The sequence below is a fragment of the Sprattus sprattus genome (genome assembly GCF_963457725.1).
Source record: "Sprattus sprattus genome assembly, chromosome: 6".
Lineage (NCBI taxonomy): Eukaryota > Metazoa > Chordata > Actinopteri > Clupeiformes > Clupeidae > Sprattus > Sprattus sprattus.
Window position 1 is genome coordinate 24,136,517 of NC_137925.1, and position 14,283 is coordinate 24,150,799.

General features: G+C 45.2%; 1 protein-coding gene across 3 annotated transcripts in view; it reads left to right on the top strand.

Annotated features, from left to right (window-relative positions):
- The window catches only part of fgf13a (fibroblast growth factor 13a), a 118,702-nt gene extending 106,460 nt beyond the window's left edge, over positions 1 to 12,242 (top strand). For all 3 annotated transcript variants that reach the window (XM_080841102.1, XM_080841103.1, XM_080841104.1), the window contains 2 exons: positions 6,925 to 7,123; positions 10,264 to 12,242. In XM_080841102.1, coding sequence (XP_080697228.1) covers positions 6,925 to 7,123; positions 10,264 to 10,400 — 336 coding nt within the window. In that variant the 3' untranslated portion in view covers positions 10,401 to 12,242. The remainder of the gene's footprint in view (positions 1 to 6,924; positions 7,124 to 10,263) is intronic.
- The last annotated feature ends 2,041 nt before the right edge of the window (positions 12,243 to 14,283 follow it).

Genomic DNA, 14,283 nt, shown 5'->3' on the forward strand with positions numbered 1-14,283 from the left:
GACGGGGTGGTCAGTGAGATGCTACAGAGACGAAGTCTATCAGGTTCTGGGGAGAGAGATACTGGAGCTTCAGCCAGGAATAGAGGCCGTAAGCTTTCAACCTTTCTGAACAGAGAGAAAGAGGGAGAGAGAGAGAGAGAGCAGAGAAATTATAAATGGAGGAACTGTAATGAGATAGAGGGATGGTAGATGTGGGGGAAGGGTGGTGAAGTAATGAGAGGAGGAAAATGAGAGGCAAAATGAGGGAATTGTGGAAGAGATATGAGCATCTGAATATCTTTAGAAGGAATAGAGGAGGCTGTGTTCTTGAAAATTGAGTCCTATGATTGTATATTATGGAGGAGTTTAAACTTGTTTGTTTGTGTGTGTGTGTGTGTTAGAAAGAGAAAGAAGGAGAAGGAGGGAGCATTGTATAAATAATTATTTGTAGAAAGGAGCCAAAGCAGAGAGAGAGAGAGAGAGAGAGAGAGAGAGAGAGAGAGAGAGAGAGAGAGAGAGAGAGAGAGAGAGAGAGAGAGAGAGAGAGAGAGAGAGAGAGAGAGAGAGAGAGAGAGAGAGAGAGAGAGAGAGAGAGAGAGAGAGAGAGAGAGAGAGAGAGAGAGAGAGAGAGAGAGAGAGATGCTAAAGAGCTCTAGATCGATAGAACACATTTTGCATGGCCAATCTTGCTTTTGCTCCTTGACCCTCTCTTCCCCCTCCTCTTACAAACACATACACCCACACACACTCAACTCCACACCCCAGCACACACACACACGCATCAAGGCAAACACACACATGTGCACATACAAACACAATATTAATGTATGCATGCAGCTAGACCTATGCACCTACATCCACACATAAAAAACATGCATAGTGTAGCACGTACAAACATAATTAGCCTGGCTCACGTGCGGCTCTGTATGAGAGATCAGTCGTCAGGCAGGGATACCCTGTGGGGGGGGGGGGGGGGGGGGGGGGGGGGGGGCTGCTGGCGAATGGATGGAAAGGGGGAGGAGGGGGGACTTTGGGATCTCCCCGTCATAATAAAATAAATGGAAATGGACACCCATGGTGGGACTCCCCACAACATGACTGCAGCTGCTGGTCGAGGAGGGGATAGAGAGAGAGAGCGAGAAGGAAGAGGGTGCGAAAGCAAGAATGATGAGAGTAGGTAGAATAAAGGGAGCGATGGAGAGGAAGAGAGGGAGAGAGCTAAGCAGACGTCACTTGAAGCCATGCTTGAAGCTTGCTGTAATGGGCAGCCCCTATAGCGAATGTGTGTTTGCACCACGCTCTTTTTAGGCGACTCCACACAACACAATTACACCAATTAGCTTGCCGTCATCAAAGCACCGGTTTTCACAGTAACCACACCGCTGAAGGGCATTAGGAGTAGTACCCACCGGGTACTACTAATGGTTCTCATTGTAATGGCATGTGGCTGATGGACCAGAGCTTCAACTGCTTTTAAACTGCAGAGAATGTCCGCTGGAACAGGGAGCGCGATCAGGGCTGTTAAGTGTCATTTAAATGCATCTTAATGGGATCGTTTGAAGTCCATTTACGGAAATTTGCTGCCAGTTCCCGTGCCAAGAGCATGGTTTCTATTCACGTGGACTGCAACATTTCTCTGCCTGCATTTGGTCATTTCACTCCTCCTGCTCCTCGCTCCCTTTTAAAGAATTATGCTCCTTTACCACAGTTTATGTGGCATGCTTCCAATGGCTTTGTCTCTGTCTTTGGCTTGCGTAGCAGTGATGAGATAGCTGGATCAGTTTAAGAGGCTCTTTACTGGGCATCAGATGCTTTTCACTCACATCCCCCCTGTTTTTGGGAGACCAAGCTCCAGGCGTGAAGCTCGACTGGCTGGCTGTAGGCAGGGCAGGGTTGGCCAGGCTGGCTGTAGGCAGGGCAGGGTGGCTGAGGCAGGGTAGGGTTCGCCAGGCTCGCTGTATGCAGGGCAGGGTTGGCCAGGCTGGCTGTAGGCAGGGCAGGGTTGGCCAGGCTAGCTATAGGCAGGGCAGGGTGGCTGAGGCAGGGTAGGGTTCGCCAGGCTCGCTGTATGCAGGGCAGGGTTGGCCAGGCTGGCATGGACTGTCCAAGCCCTTGCTTTATCATCATAGCATTGTGGGCAGAGCTGAAGGTTCAATACAAACGTCACATCAGATCACAGGTACAAGGTACAGGACAATAAATTCAATTTGTCCCATTGTATAGTAGGCTTATTCTCTCTCTCTCTCTCTCTCTCTCTCATTCCCTGACTTATGTGTGTTTTATTTCCATGAGTGTGTCATACTTCATGTCACCCCCTCCTGTTCTATACTTCTCTTCAGTGAGCCAGATCCACATAAGCTTATTAATTGAGGTAAAACTGGCCCTCGGGCTTCACAGCCCAGCAGCCTGTCATCGCTCTCCCGTGGAGTCAGCGAGGCGGGAGCTTGCCAGCTTGATTAATACGGCCCGGCTATATTAGCTCTTGCCGGGGCGGGATATGGTCGCCTAAGATGGGAGTCTCCTTATTGATGAACGGCTCGACTCGCTCGATTTCTTTGCGGCTCCTTCACGGCTCTGCAGGCTAGACAGGTGTCTGGGCGTGGTCTTAAGAGATGCCTTGATGTATTGACAGATCACAGAGACTCTTTAACACCGATTTACAGAATGCCCTGAGATTAGAATGACAAAGTAACAGGGAGACAGAAAGGGGAAGTGGAAAGACTACTGGGCAGGCCTTTAAAAAGGAATCCTTTAAATGAAATGAATGAGATGCAGTAGAAGAACAGCACTATGTTAATGTTGATGTGATGCCTTCACTTTGGGCTGTTTCTGTGCATAAAGTGCCATTTGATGGGGTTAAGACACAGGACTGGAAATTGCTGGGTGGTATTGGTAGGCAAGTACAAGTCCCATAGTGCATTGTGATGACCAGTGGAGCTAGGTGTTTTGAAGGTTTTGTTGCCTAATCTACTTTATTATTGTTAAGGATTTTTGTTTTCGAGCAAGTGAGAAATGGTGAAATGGTGGTGAGGTGGCAGTATTAGTATTGGGTTCTGTTACTGCATTAATCTTTCTTTGTTGTGGGAAAGTGTTCATGTTGTTTCCTTTGGGTGACTATAAGGTGCTTTTGGTTCAGATCCCAATTCTGTTCATATTTCATACCTAACTCTTACTGTATATATCTTATGTATTCACTTATTCCACTTTACATTTGCACATACTCTGCACTTGTATTGCTATTTTGCACTTCTGGTTGGATGCTAAACTGCATTTTGTTGTCTCAGTACTTGTACTCTGTGCAATGACAATAAAGTTGAATCTAATCTAATTTTCTACCCCTAACCTTTTTTAGTATCCCAGGGGGCTATGCTACCCCAAAGTATCAACCCTTAGCCTAACCTGACTTAATACTCCCCTCCCCCCATCCCACGCCTCTTACCCTTGGCAGTCATCCAGAGGTTTGATCTCCGATTCATGTATGTCTTGTTGAGAGAGCTGCTCGTGGTGGAAACCCCCCTAAGCACTAGCACAAGGATTTTGTTAAATAGTAAAATGTGGTGCTTTAATTAATACGAACACAGGCTTCTGAGACTTGGGAAACCCAAAGCACCTTTGACAACCACATACAGTATGTCCATCGGCACAGTTATGCATAAGGCCTCTGGATTTGCCCATGCAGTAGGTTCCCACATGGGAGGAGGTGAGCCATGGCCGACCACCCACTAAATGTCTCAACCAGCCTTGCAGGTATCTTTTTAATCGATCTGATTATTGTGTTTATGACTAATTGTCCTTTTAGGAGATGCCCCTTTAATTTGATTCCCTCTTAGAAAAGGCTGAGCTTTTTGCCAGGTCCTTTAGAAATTTGTTTGCGTTCCAATTGATTTGAATTAGCCTGACCTTCAGCTGTGGCGCGGCCCACGGTGGACATAAGCGGGGAATGGTTACATAAGCCTGGAGCCGAGGTGTGCCGCTAATCTGGTTAAGCGGCGCGGAGGCCCCGATTGCCTGTGAGGAGCCGCTGGGAGATGTGGAGAGACTCGGGCTCCCTCAGACGGTCTGCTTCGTGGTGCGGTGACGTGTGTTCTGTGGCCTTTTTCATCAGTGTCTGTCGAGAGAGACACAGGGTGTTTCTCCACAATTACCCATACAGCTGCCGAGGGCTTCATCTGGGATTGATCTGGGTGGCATTTGAGACGAGACGCTTGCAGGAGGGAAAGGAATAGACCCGTGTTAGCAGTGATGACAACTTGTTTTCTTTTTATTGCCACTTGTACTCTGTATAGGGGATTCACATTGCTGCTTTGTTACGGCACCTTGCATCCCCCAGAGCTCGCTGCCCTTCCATGACCAATCTCCTTCTAAGCCCTGCTCCTAGTTGGAAAGTTTGGCCGTGAGCCAACCGCTCATCCCCGTGGAGGTGCGGTTGTCACCAAAGATGTGTGACAGGACGGGTGTTGCTGTCGCTGTCTGTGTGTGTGTGTGAGACAGAGAGTGAGAACACGAGAGAGCAGTTGTCATAGGGATGGAGCAAAGGCTTTGAGCTGAATGCATAAGCAACCTCCTTTCTGGATTAGAGACAGAATTCACCACGATGAGACTACCTGTGATGCATCCAGGGCTCCCAGAGACTGACACTGAGCCTCACACCTGGAGACACAGACAGACATCAACAGACACCCACAGACATCAACAGACACCCACATACATCAACTGACACGTACATCAACAGCCATTGAAAAACACCCACAGACATCAACAATCACCCACATACATCAACAGACACCCACAGACATCAACAGACACCCACATACATCAACAGACACCCACAGGCATCAAAAGACACCCACATACATCAACAGACACCCACAGACACCCACAGATATAAACAGACACCCACAGACATCAACAGACACCCACAGACATCAAGCTGATTTGCATTATTGAATAACTACCAACTACACCATATAAAGGCTGTGGTTTTGAACAATCTCTCTCTAAGTTACCATGGTGATTGCTCAACGGCACTTTTGGAACACGTAGTCCTGGACACTGTACAGTTATATTATTATTTACAGATTTTTTTTCCCCCTTGGAAAGCCCTGTACAGATATGTTGTCTGTTGCAATTGTTTGTTTGTGTTATTGTTGAAGTTGATTAATATTGCTTCTGTTATCTCCTGGTCCCAGGGGGCTTACCCTATTTGGTTCATGAGCGTGTGTTGATAAAACCACTCATGATTTGTTGGTGTTTTCATCCTAGTGTACTGATAAGATTGACCTAGCAGTAGTCTCACTGATCTCATCTCTGCCGTCAGAAGGACTGAACAGCCCATGGCAACAGCACTACTATACACGAGCTCACATCTGAATGCAGGGTCTGTCCCTCAAGCATCTGCTCAAAACACCCCTGACCAAAAATAATAAAAAATAGCATTTCTGATGGGCTATTTCCAAACCTCTCACTGAGGGTCAGTGTGGTCGTATCTGCATTTAACCAACGGAGGGGGGATTGGTGCACAGCTTCGTTAGCAGCTTGTTCAGCCAGTCAGTGTTTGGATCATTTTCACATGAAAGCACTGTGCTTTGTCCACACTAGCTCAAAGGGGACAAAGCCTGGCCATGCTTAGATGCCTCTCCTCCCTCAGTGGCTCTTAACCAAGTGAGGGTTCTCTCTCTCTCTCTCTCTCTCTCTCTCTTTTTATTTCCATCCAGACAGAGAACTGGATGAATGCCCCTCCAGACAGGCGAAAAGCAGAGATGAGGGACAGCTTAGAGACAATTATCAGCCATCGTGCACACACACAAAAAAAAGGCAGGATTGATGGAAGGACACTATTGGGCATCCACCTCGGTTTGGCGAGATTGTTCTCCCCTCGCCCTTCCCAGTCGGCGAGCCTTCCACAAAGAGAACCGATGGTCAATCAGTGGTGAATTCAGCTCGAGACGGAGGGGCCTTTCCCTCTTAATGAGCGGAATGAGCTGTTTACTACACATTCACTTGCGGGCGAGCGTTGGGCGCACGTACAGTAAATGAGGCAAGGCAGAGCTTGGGCCTTTGCGCACGTCACACTTTACAGCACGTCAATACTGCTTTAGGTCTAATGATCTCGCCCGACACAAAATGAAGGCAGGAGCACACAAAGGAGTGAAAGGGGTGGCGGAGAGAAGTGACACTGATGTAGGGAAGTAGCGTGTGTGCAAACACTGGAAAAGAGGGAAAACACATGCAGAATACACAGACGAGGGAGGCAGAGGTGAACGAGTTCATGTTTTTCAGAGCGGGTTCTCTTCCTGGTTCAGAAACCGGCTGTGATATACAATACCGGAACCATAGAGATATGTTTCATCAAAGCTCTCTGCAATCCCTTCAAAATACAGACAATGTGCACTGGCTGACAGCTGTAATGTGTTCACTTAACTATGTAGGGTTTAAAAACCTTCAATATGTTATGACACTTTAAAATAAAGTAAATAACATAAAAGTATAATTGCCCCAATCACAACTTGTAGAAGTCTTACAGAAAACAGTGCAGGCAACCATATGAATATGCGCTGAATTCTGATTCTCTGGTGTGACTAATTTATGGCTCTCTGTATCATGACATGCACTGATAAATAATTTATCCATTCAGGCATAATCACTTTGGAAAAATGTCAGGCAGTGACATAAGGCGTACTTGTTCTAAGAACAAGCATGAATGTTTCCATTGTTTGTGTGTGTGTGAGTGTGCGCTCATGTGTGTGCGCACGCATGTGTGTGTGTGTGTTATCGACGTTGCTCAACTGCACTAAGTGGTGAAGGCACAATAAGTAAGCCACTTGTGAGACTAGTCCAGCCCTTATCTCCAATCATACTAACCAACTACTTCTTCTGTCCTCTTGTCCTCCCTTGTTCTCTTTCCTCCTTTTCCACTCTCCCACTCTCTCCCTCTCTCTGTCTCAGGAACACTTCACTCCCGAATGCAAGTTCAAGGAGTCGGTGTTTGAGAACTACTATGTGACGTACTCCTCGATGATCTACAGGCAGCAGCAGTCGGGCCGGGGCTGGTACCTCGGCCTAAACAAGGAGGGTGAGATCATGAAGGGGAACCACGTGAAGAAGAACAAACCCGCCGCCCACTTCCTTCCCAAGCCTATGAAAGGTCAGTTCTCCCGCCATGATCCCCCTATGACAGGTGGAACCCTATTAGACTACTGCAAGACCAGGTAAAGCAGTGCTCTGTCTAGGTTTCACACTAATTGGGCAGGATTTGACTGCCACTGGAGCACTAACTGGATAATGAATTGAAGTGTGTACTATCATTAACCATTAATTGGCTATAAGCTGTTAACAAGCTTAGCTATTAACTAGTTATTATGCTATCTGAGAAATGAGGCCTTTCTGCTTGTCCTGTAGAGTGGGGATGAATGTGCTTCACACACCCATCTGCACTGCAACAGTCTGTGGGCCGGAGAGCAGGTGGAGAGGGGCTGTATTGAGTGCCTCCACCAGCTTTTCATCTTCTGCCGCAGCAGCCAGACAGTTAAAAGCATTGTCTCTGGCAGGGCCTGACAGGATGATGTAGTTCTGCTCCATTCAGATGGTGACAGCTGGGCTCTTTACACGACGCAGAGCACTGTACCTTCCAGCCTAGAAGAGGTCAGCTATTCAGCACTAATGGTGAAAGGATTAGCGACAGAGAAAGATGACAAAAAGAGGGAGAGAGAGAGAGAGAGGAGGTGAAGGAAGAGAAAGTAAGGGCTGGAACAAGAGAGTGAAAGAGGTATTGAATGAGTTTTAGACCTTTCATCTTGAATTTCCTACTTGGATGTTCTTGTCAATAAACACACTTTCAGCACACATTCTCCTCTAAAGACAAACTGGCTGCTACACAATCATAAGAAAAGAGGAAGAAAATACACGGGGATTTGGACAGCTTAATGGGAAAGTACTGTCAGTCTTTTTTTTTAGGGATAGTTTCAGTATGTTTAGGTGGGGCTCAGTGGAGAGATGGCAATCAAGTTTACTGATGAGAATGAACTGAACCACAGTGACAGAAGATTTTAACATCTGAATCTGTTTGCCTTTCATGGTGACCACATACAGTGCCTTGCATAAGTATTCACCCCCTCGGATGTTATACCCTTTTATTTTTCATTACATTTTTTTATTTAATTAATTTTCACTCTGACATTAAAGAGGGCTTGTTTGTGAAGTTTTCTGTAAAAAAATCCAACTTATATTGACCATGATTGAATTATTAAAGCAATAAAAGGGTAGAACATCCAAGGGGGTGAATACTTATGCAAGGCACTGTATGTCTATAATAGCTTAACAGACAAGACTTTGCATTGCAACTTGGAAAACCGAATACAATAAACAGTAAAGAGGTACTTTACCTTCAGACCACCACCCATTTGTGTATTACTAGAAAGAAGTTATATATTATGTCATACTACTTACTGAGGGCTTTGCGGAGTTAAATGCAGATGGGCTTGGGTTTAAATAGAGTGGTTCCAGTGGTTTCCTGATGGTGTGGAGATCATATGTGCAAAACCCATCCTGTAATAAATTACCTCAGACTTTCAGAGTAAAGCTGCTGCAGGATGCAGAAAGCTGATTGACAGCCGCTCTCGGATGAGTGCGGAGTGTGTTGACATGTTTTACTCCCACTGGGGCGAGCAGGCTTGCACTCAGCGCAGCTCATCGTTTATGCACACGTGCCCACATCCCATGATCGCTAATAGCTTTTTTGGGGGGGGGGGATGTTGCTCGAGGACCAAACACTTAAAGACATATCGGCTTTCAACCAGGATGACGGCTTGTAGAGAGAGGTGGTCAGGAGTGAGATGGAGGAAGACATGAATTATACACAACAGGCCTATTATTGTACTCATCAGCTTGACGTTATGGGGAACGCTAAGAGTCTGGCAGGAAATACGTTGGAGGAGAATTAGATTGTGGAATAGTGGTCATAGCACAAAGAACAAAGCAGTCTAGAACTCATCTGATACTATTCCATTGACTAATTACTATTCCATTGATTAGCTAACTGCTATGTGGGAGGACAGAGGAAGTTTGTTCTCGTTGCTAATAAATATTTCGGGACAGTGCTGGCCCATACACTAGACTAGAGGAATGAAAGAACCCCTTCCCCGGCTTGGTTAATGTCACTCAGACACCTTTTCTCCTCGTCTCTCTTCCTTTCTTTTATTCCTCTTCCGTATTCTTATTCTTTTGCCATTTTCTCACATCCTCTGTTTTGATAGTGGAAGTGCTTCAAGGCAGAGATATTGAAAAGCATTCCCTTGCTTTAGTTCAGAGGAATAATCAGTAGACATGTATGTGAGTTTTATTGGCCTTGAGCTGTGTGTCTTCAGTGGGAGCGCTAGTCTGTACACCTGCAGACATGAAATCAGGCCAATCGAATATTTATGCAAAAGCTCGCTTTAAAGAAGTATCTCCACTATCACTGAATTACTCATTTACTTGATTTAAATGCTCCCCATATACACCAAATGCCCATGCTAGGTCATTGACAAACAAACTGTTGTTGTGATTGGGGATTCTTTTGCTCATTCCTTTCTCTAAGAAATATGAGGAATGTATTCTTGCATCTATGATGGCCTTCCAGACACTTCTAAATCTAACAACTATGGTCAAACAATAGTAGGGCAGCTAGACGTTTGGTCAGCCTTCAGCTGTAACATTATCATGATTTTTTGTTAATTCTGTTTCATAGTAACAAGGTATAATTCACTGTGTACTATTATTACTGAATATGACCAATGAGATCTGGAGGAGTAATGCTCCTTTGTGGCTGTAAGTGTGGAGTCTGGAGTTAAGCCATCAAAACCGCCATCAAAGGCTGTTGATCCTCAATGCACATACTGACGAGACCCCAGCCTCTTCCTCTTCGACATGGCCAATTTGAGGTTACACAACAGCTACCGCTAATATGTCAAGAATCGATCTTCACAGCCTCCCCTCCCCTGAAGTGGAGTATTGATTGACTTGTGTACAGAAACAGGCTCTTTGTGAGGCCAAAGGCAGGCTGATGGCGCTGTGTTGAAGCCCTGAAGCACAGAGAGATCAAAAGAGCTTCTGCTAAGAAGACTTACTTTGTGTGTGTAGAGTTTGTAGTGACTGTCTGTCTTTCTTTCCCCCCCACCCCTTCTCTCTCTCTCTCTCTCTCTCTCTCTCTCTCTCGCGCTCTCTCTCTCTCTCTCTCTCTCTCTCTCTCTCTCTCTCTCTCTCTCTCTCTCTCTCTCCCTCTCGCTTTCTCTCCATTTCTTTTCTCAGTGGCCATGTATAGAGAGCCTTCCCTCCACGACCTGACTGAGTTCTCGCGCTCCGGCAGCGGTACACCCACCAAGAGCAGGAGTGCCTCGGCCGTGCTCAACGGGGGCAAGGCGGTGAGCCAGAACGAGTCTACGTAGCCAGGGCACTACTACCACCACCCCTCTTAGCAACTCCCCCCTGCGCCCTGCCTTCCACCCTTACCTCCGGCCGCTCGTGACTCCAATCCAAGCAGACGTCTCTTCTCGAACACGCTATCGGTGGTGCAGGACAGCAACCACACACATATACTCGACACTGTTAAGCTTTTTGAGTTTCCTGATACTCTTCGCCACTGTAACAGTAAGCTCATTTAAAATGATGACATTAGGTAGTTGTAGAGTTTTTAAGAATATAAAACAAAATGGGGCATTTTGAAGTTTGGGTCACCACTGCGAACTACTCACTACTGTTTATTTTTTTCATCTTTTTTTTTTTTTCTTTTCTCTAGTTGAACCTGACATATTTAGAGACACTTCTGTGCATCTTTTGGGTTTTTTTGGTTTTTAAGTTTGGGATGACGTAAGGGCAGTCTGTGGGGGGTGTAGCTGCTTGGTGCAGTGGTACAGAAGCGGCCCTGCCCTCTGTGTCCTCCGTGCTGCGTCTGAAGATGAAGCCGTGCCCCGTTGATCAGCTCTGGTGTGTCGGGGCCAGACGGCTAACGGTAGCTCTCCCGCCTTTCCTTGTGCACTCGCTTAGAGACGCAGCTCTCGTCTCTAGCATGGGAATATAAAAGCCTGCGTTCAGCCGACCTGAAATGAAAAAAAATGGGGGAGCTCAGCCGAGCACCCAGTTTTTTTGTGTCTCGTTTCTCTCTCTCTCAAGACATACATTGCTTGCTAACCTTTTTTCGAATTAGCTGTGAGCCTTTTTGCTTGTTTGTTTGTTTCTCCCTCTCTCCCTCTGTGGTCCCTCCCTCTGTACTTGTGTGTCTTCTTCGGTCTGTGATACCAGAGGAATGGATTTCCCGTACACCAAAGAGTGTCCCTTTAAGCAGTTGAACCACGCCAGTATATCCACTCACAGCAGGAAGCGATGAATTATTTTTCTTACCGTACATTTTTGATGACAAAAAAAAATGAAATGAATAAAAAAAGGAGAAAGATTTAATTGCTTACTGGCTGTGGGTGTTGAAGGCTCAGTATTCTAGAAAGTGCTTTTTTGTCTATGCTGGTACACTCCGAGCGAAAGGTATGAAAGGTCTGTTATGTGTCCCGCCCACTTCCTCCTGTCTCTCTGTCTTGTCCCGTTGATTCTGTCTCAGTTTCTCTGTCTCTCAGTGATGATGTCATGCCTTACCCCCCTTCTTTCTTCTCTCTCTCTCTCTCTCTGTCTTTCTTTGCTGACTTTGGTCACTATATACGGTGTTAACTCACCAGCATATGGTGAAAGTTCCCAACCAGGACTCTGTTTTCGTGTATGAGTAACTTATCGTGGTGACAATTTTTCTATATTAAGAAGAAAAAAAAACTGTGGAATTTTAGGTGGCTTAACATTTTATAGGGTGTCATATTTGTAAAAGTGGAAAAGAAAATCTTGAAGAAAAAAAAAGGAAAAAAAATCCCTCTCTCTCGAAAAGGGCATGTACAAAATAAAGGTGTGGGTACATCAAAGGACCCTTTTTCTGGTGGGCTATGTACTCTTTCCCTGGGCTCCATACTTCATCCAAGCTCCTGGGAGGTTTCTTTTATTCTGTTACTTTGGGACTTTTATTTTGTTCTAGGTGAACATATCTGTTGCATGGGAGACAACAGGGACGCCAGGACTAGAGCTGCATGATGTAGGCTATGTGTATTACCCCCATGTTGGATCCACCACAGTTCAAACCAGAAAACTACATGTACCAACAGGCACTCAGCCTGGTACCTTCCAGGTGTTTATTATTTGTTGTATACACAAAATGCACTGAATAAAATGTTTATATTAAGATATACTTTTAACAAGGTCTCTGGTGCGTTTGATTGTGTTTTTGTGATTTGTGTTGACCTGTGCTCCATGTGATACATTTGTGTAGCTCAGACAAAATTATTTACGTTTGACATCTTACAGTAAAATGACACACCGCAACAGAAGAGCCATAGAAACCAACGACAATTTTTAAAAAAGGAGCTGGCTCGTATAATATTCATAATAAATAAAGCCCTTTCATAGAAATAGTCTTTAAAGGCATTTCACAATGAATGTAAAGCATGCTCAATCAAGTGTTTTTTTAAGAAAATCCAACATGATGGATAAAATTGTACTCAAGACTTGCCTCAGTCATCGTCATAATTTGGACCATCTTTGCACTAAGCACAACTCACCCCTGAGCACAACACACACCTACACTTTCTGTGGTAAATAAAAGCAGGGTTTCATTTTTAAAATCCGTCTCTGCTAAAGGTGAGCGACTGTGGGATTCCCACAGGAGCAGCCAGGGCCATTTTTCCCCTGATGTTTTTAGCCCACTTGCTCGCCACTGCCTCAAGAAGTCAGGCCCTATCCTCCCCTGAACAGAGATGAGTAACCCCAAGGGAAGGATATTCTCACATTAATTGCCTGGTAGAGCGAGGGCTCCTGCACATCTTATATTCGCACCGACGTTTTATGTAATAAATCAATACTTCGGCCGAGTCCTTATTACCACAACTGTGTTCCCTGGAATAACCTTACGCACAGGAGCAGTCAGTGTTTTCTGATGGCTGGATGGTACAGAAAGTCCAGACCTCAAGCACAGCTCTCATACTGATGCATGCAAATTGTGTGTGTGACTGTGAAGGCTTATCTAATTAGTCTAAGAGAGATTAATGAGGGTGAGCCTGCTGGGAAATGTGGATTATGCAAGAGTGTAGGCTATATGCAGTCCGCTTACTATTTCATTCCAAACATAAGCAAGTCGTTCCTCTGCTCCAGTAACCATGAGTTCAGCCAGTTGTGTCCTGAAATACTGAGCCATACATTCCAGCCATAGGCTGTAGTAAATACTGATTTTTTTTTTTCCAAACCAGGGCTGAAATTGCCAGGCACATCATTGCCAAGCTAAAAAGATGCATTTCACAATTATATATGTATTTAAAAATATATACACTGTATATATAATAGTGTATATATACACAGGGACGTGCAGTCATAGGAGGCAGGGGAGGCAGAGCCTCACCTGTCATTTTGAAAAGTAAAAAAAAAATATATAATAATAATATATATTAATGTATTATAAAATAAATATTCATATTTCTCTAGTTATCTGTGTTACGAGTGTCATTTCTGCATGATTCCGATCATTTCGAGCAATTTTATTATCAAAATCTCTGAATTTGTGCATTTCCGCTTCCTGAAATATACATACACACACACACACACACACACATCTGATTTAATTGGCAGAGTCCCCTCATATCCTGGCCCTTTTCTAAATGTTACTGGTGATGGATCCATCAGGTCCGACAGGCATCATGTGAAACTTGTGAAACATAAGCCACAGTGCCTGTATTCTGACCTATAAAACTTCTACTCTAATGCTGTGCCAAGGTTACAAAATAGTTCCAGACACTGGGCATCGACTTCCTCTGATAACCTGTCTGACCACCATCCACTGCTTATCTACAGAAAGTCTTGCTCTATTCCTTCATCATACACAGTATCCAGGACACTTCTTCCTACACGGCCCACACGGGTGTCAGACAGCTTCGTGCATGACAGCTTTGTCTGCATGAAGTGGCAACCGAATGATCAAAAACAGATAACAAGATGGTTTGAAGAAGTAAAATAAGGTTCTTTTGGTACCATGGTTCACCAAAGCACACTATACGCAGCAACCACACTCCAATTGCTATTGAGTCTATATGACTCATTAACGTTACTGTTGTTGGCGGTGACAAGTGCCATGACGACGGTGGGAGGTCTGTGCAGGGGGTTCCTATAAAAGCGTGTGTGTGTGGCCCGTGCACTCTCACGCTCTGCCCTTCCTTAACGGCTCTTTTCCACATCCTGCTCCCTATTCATTAA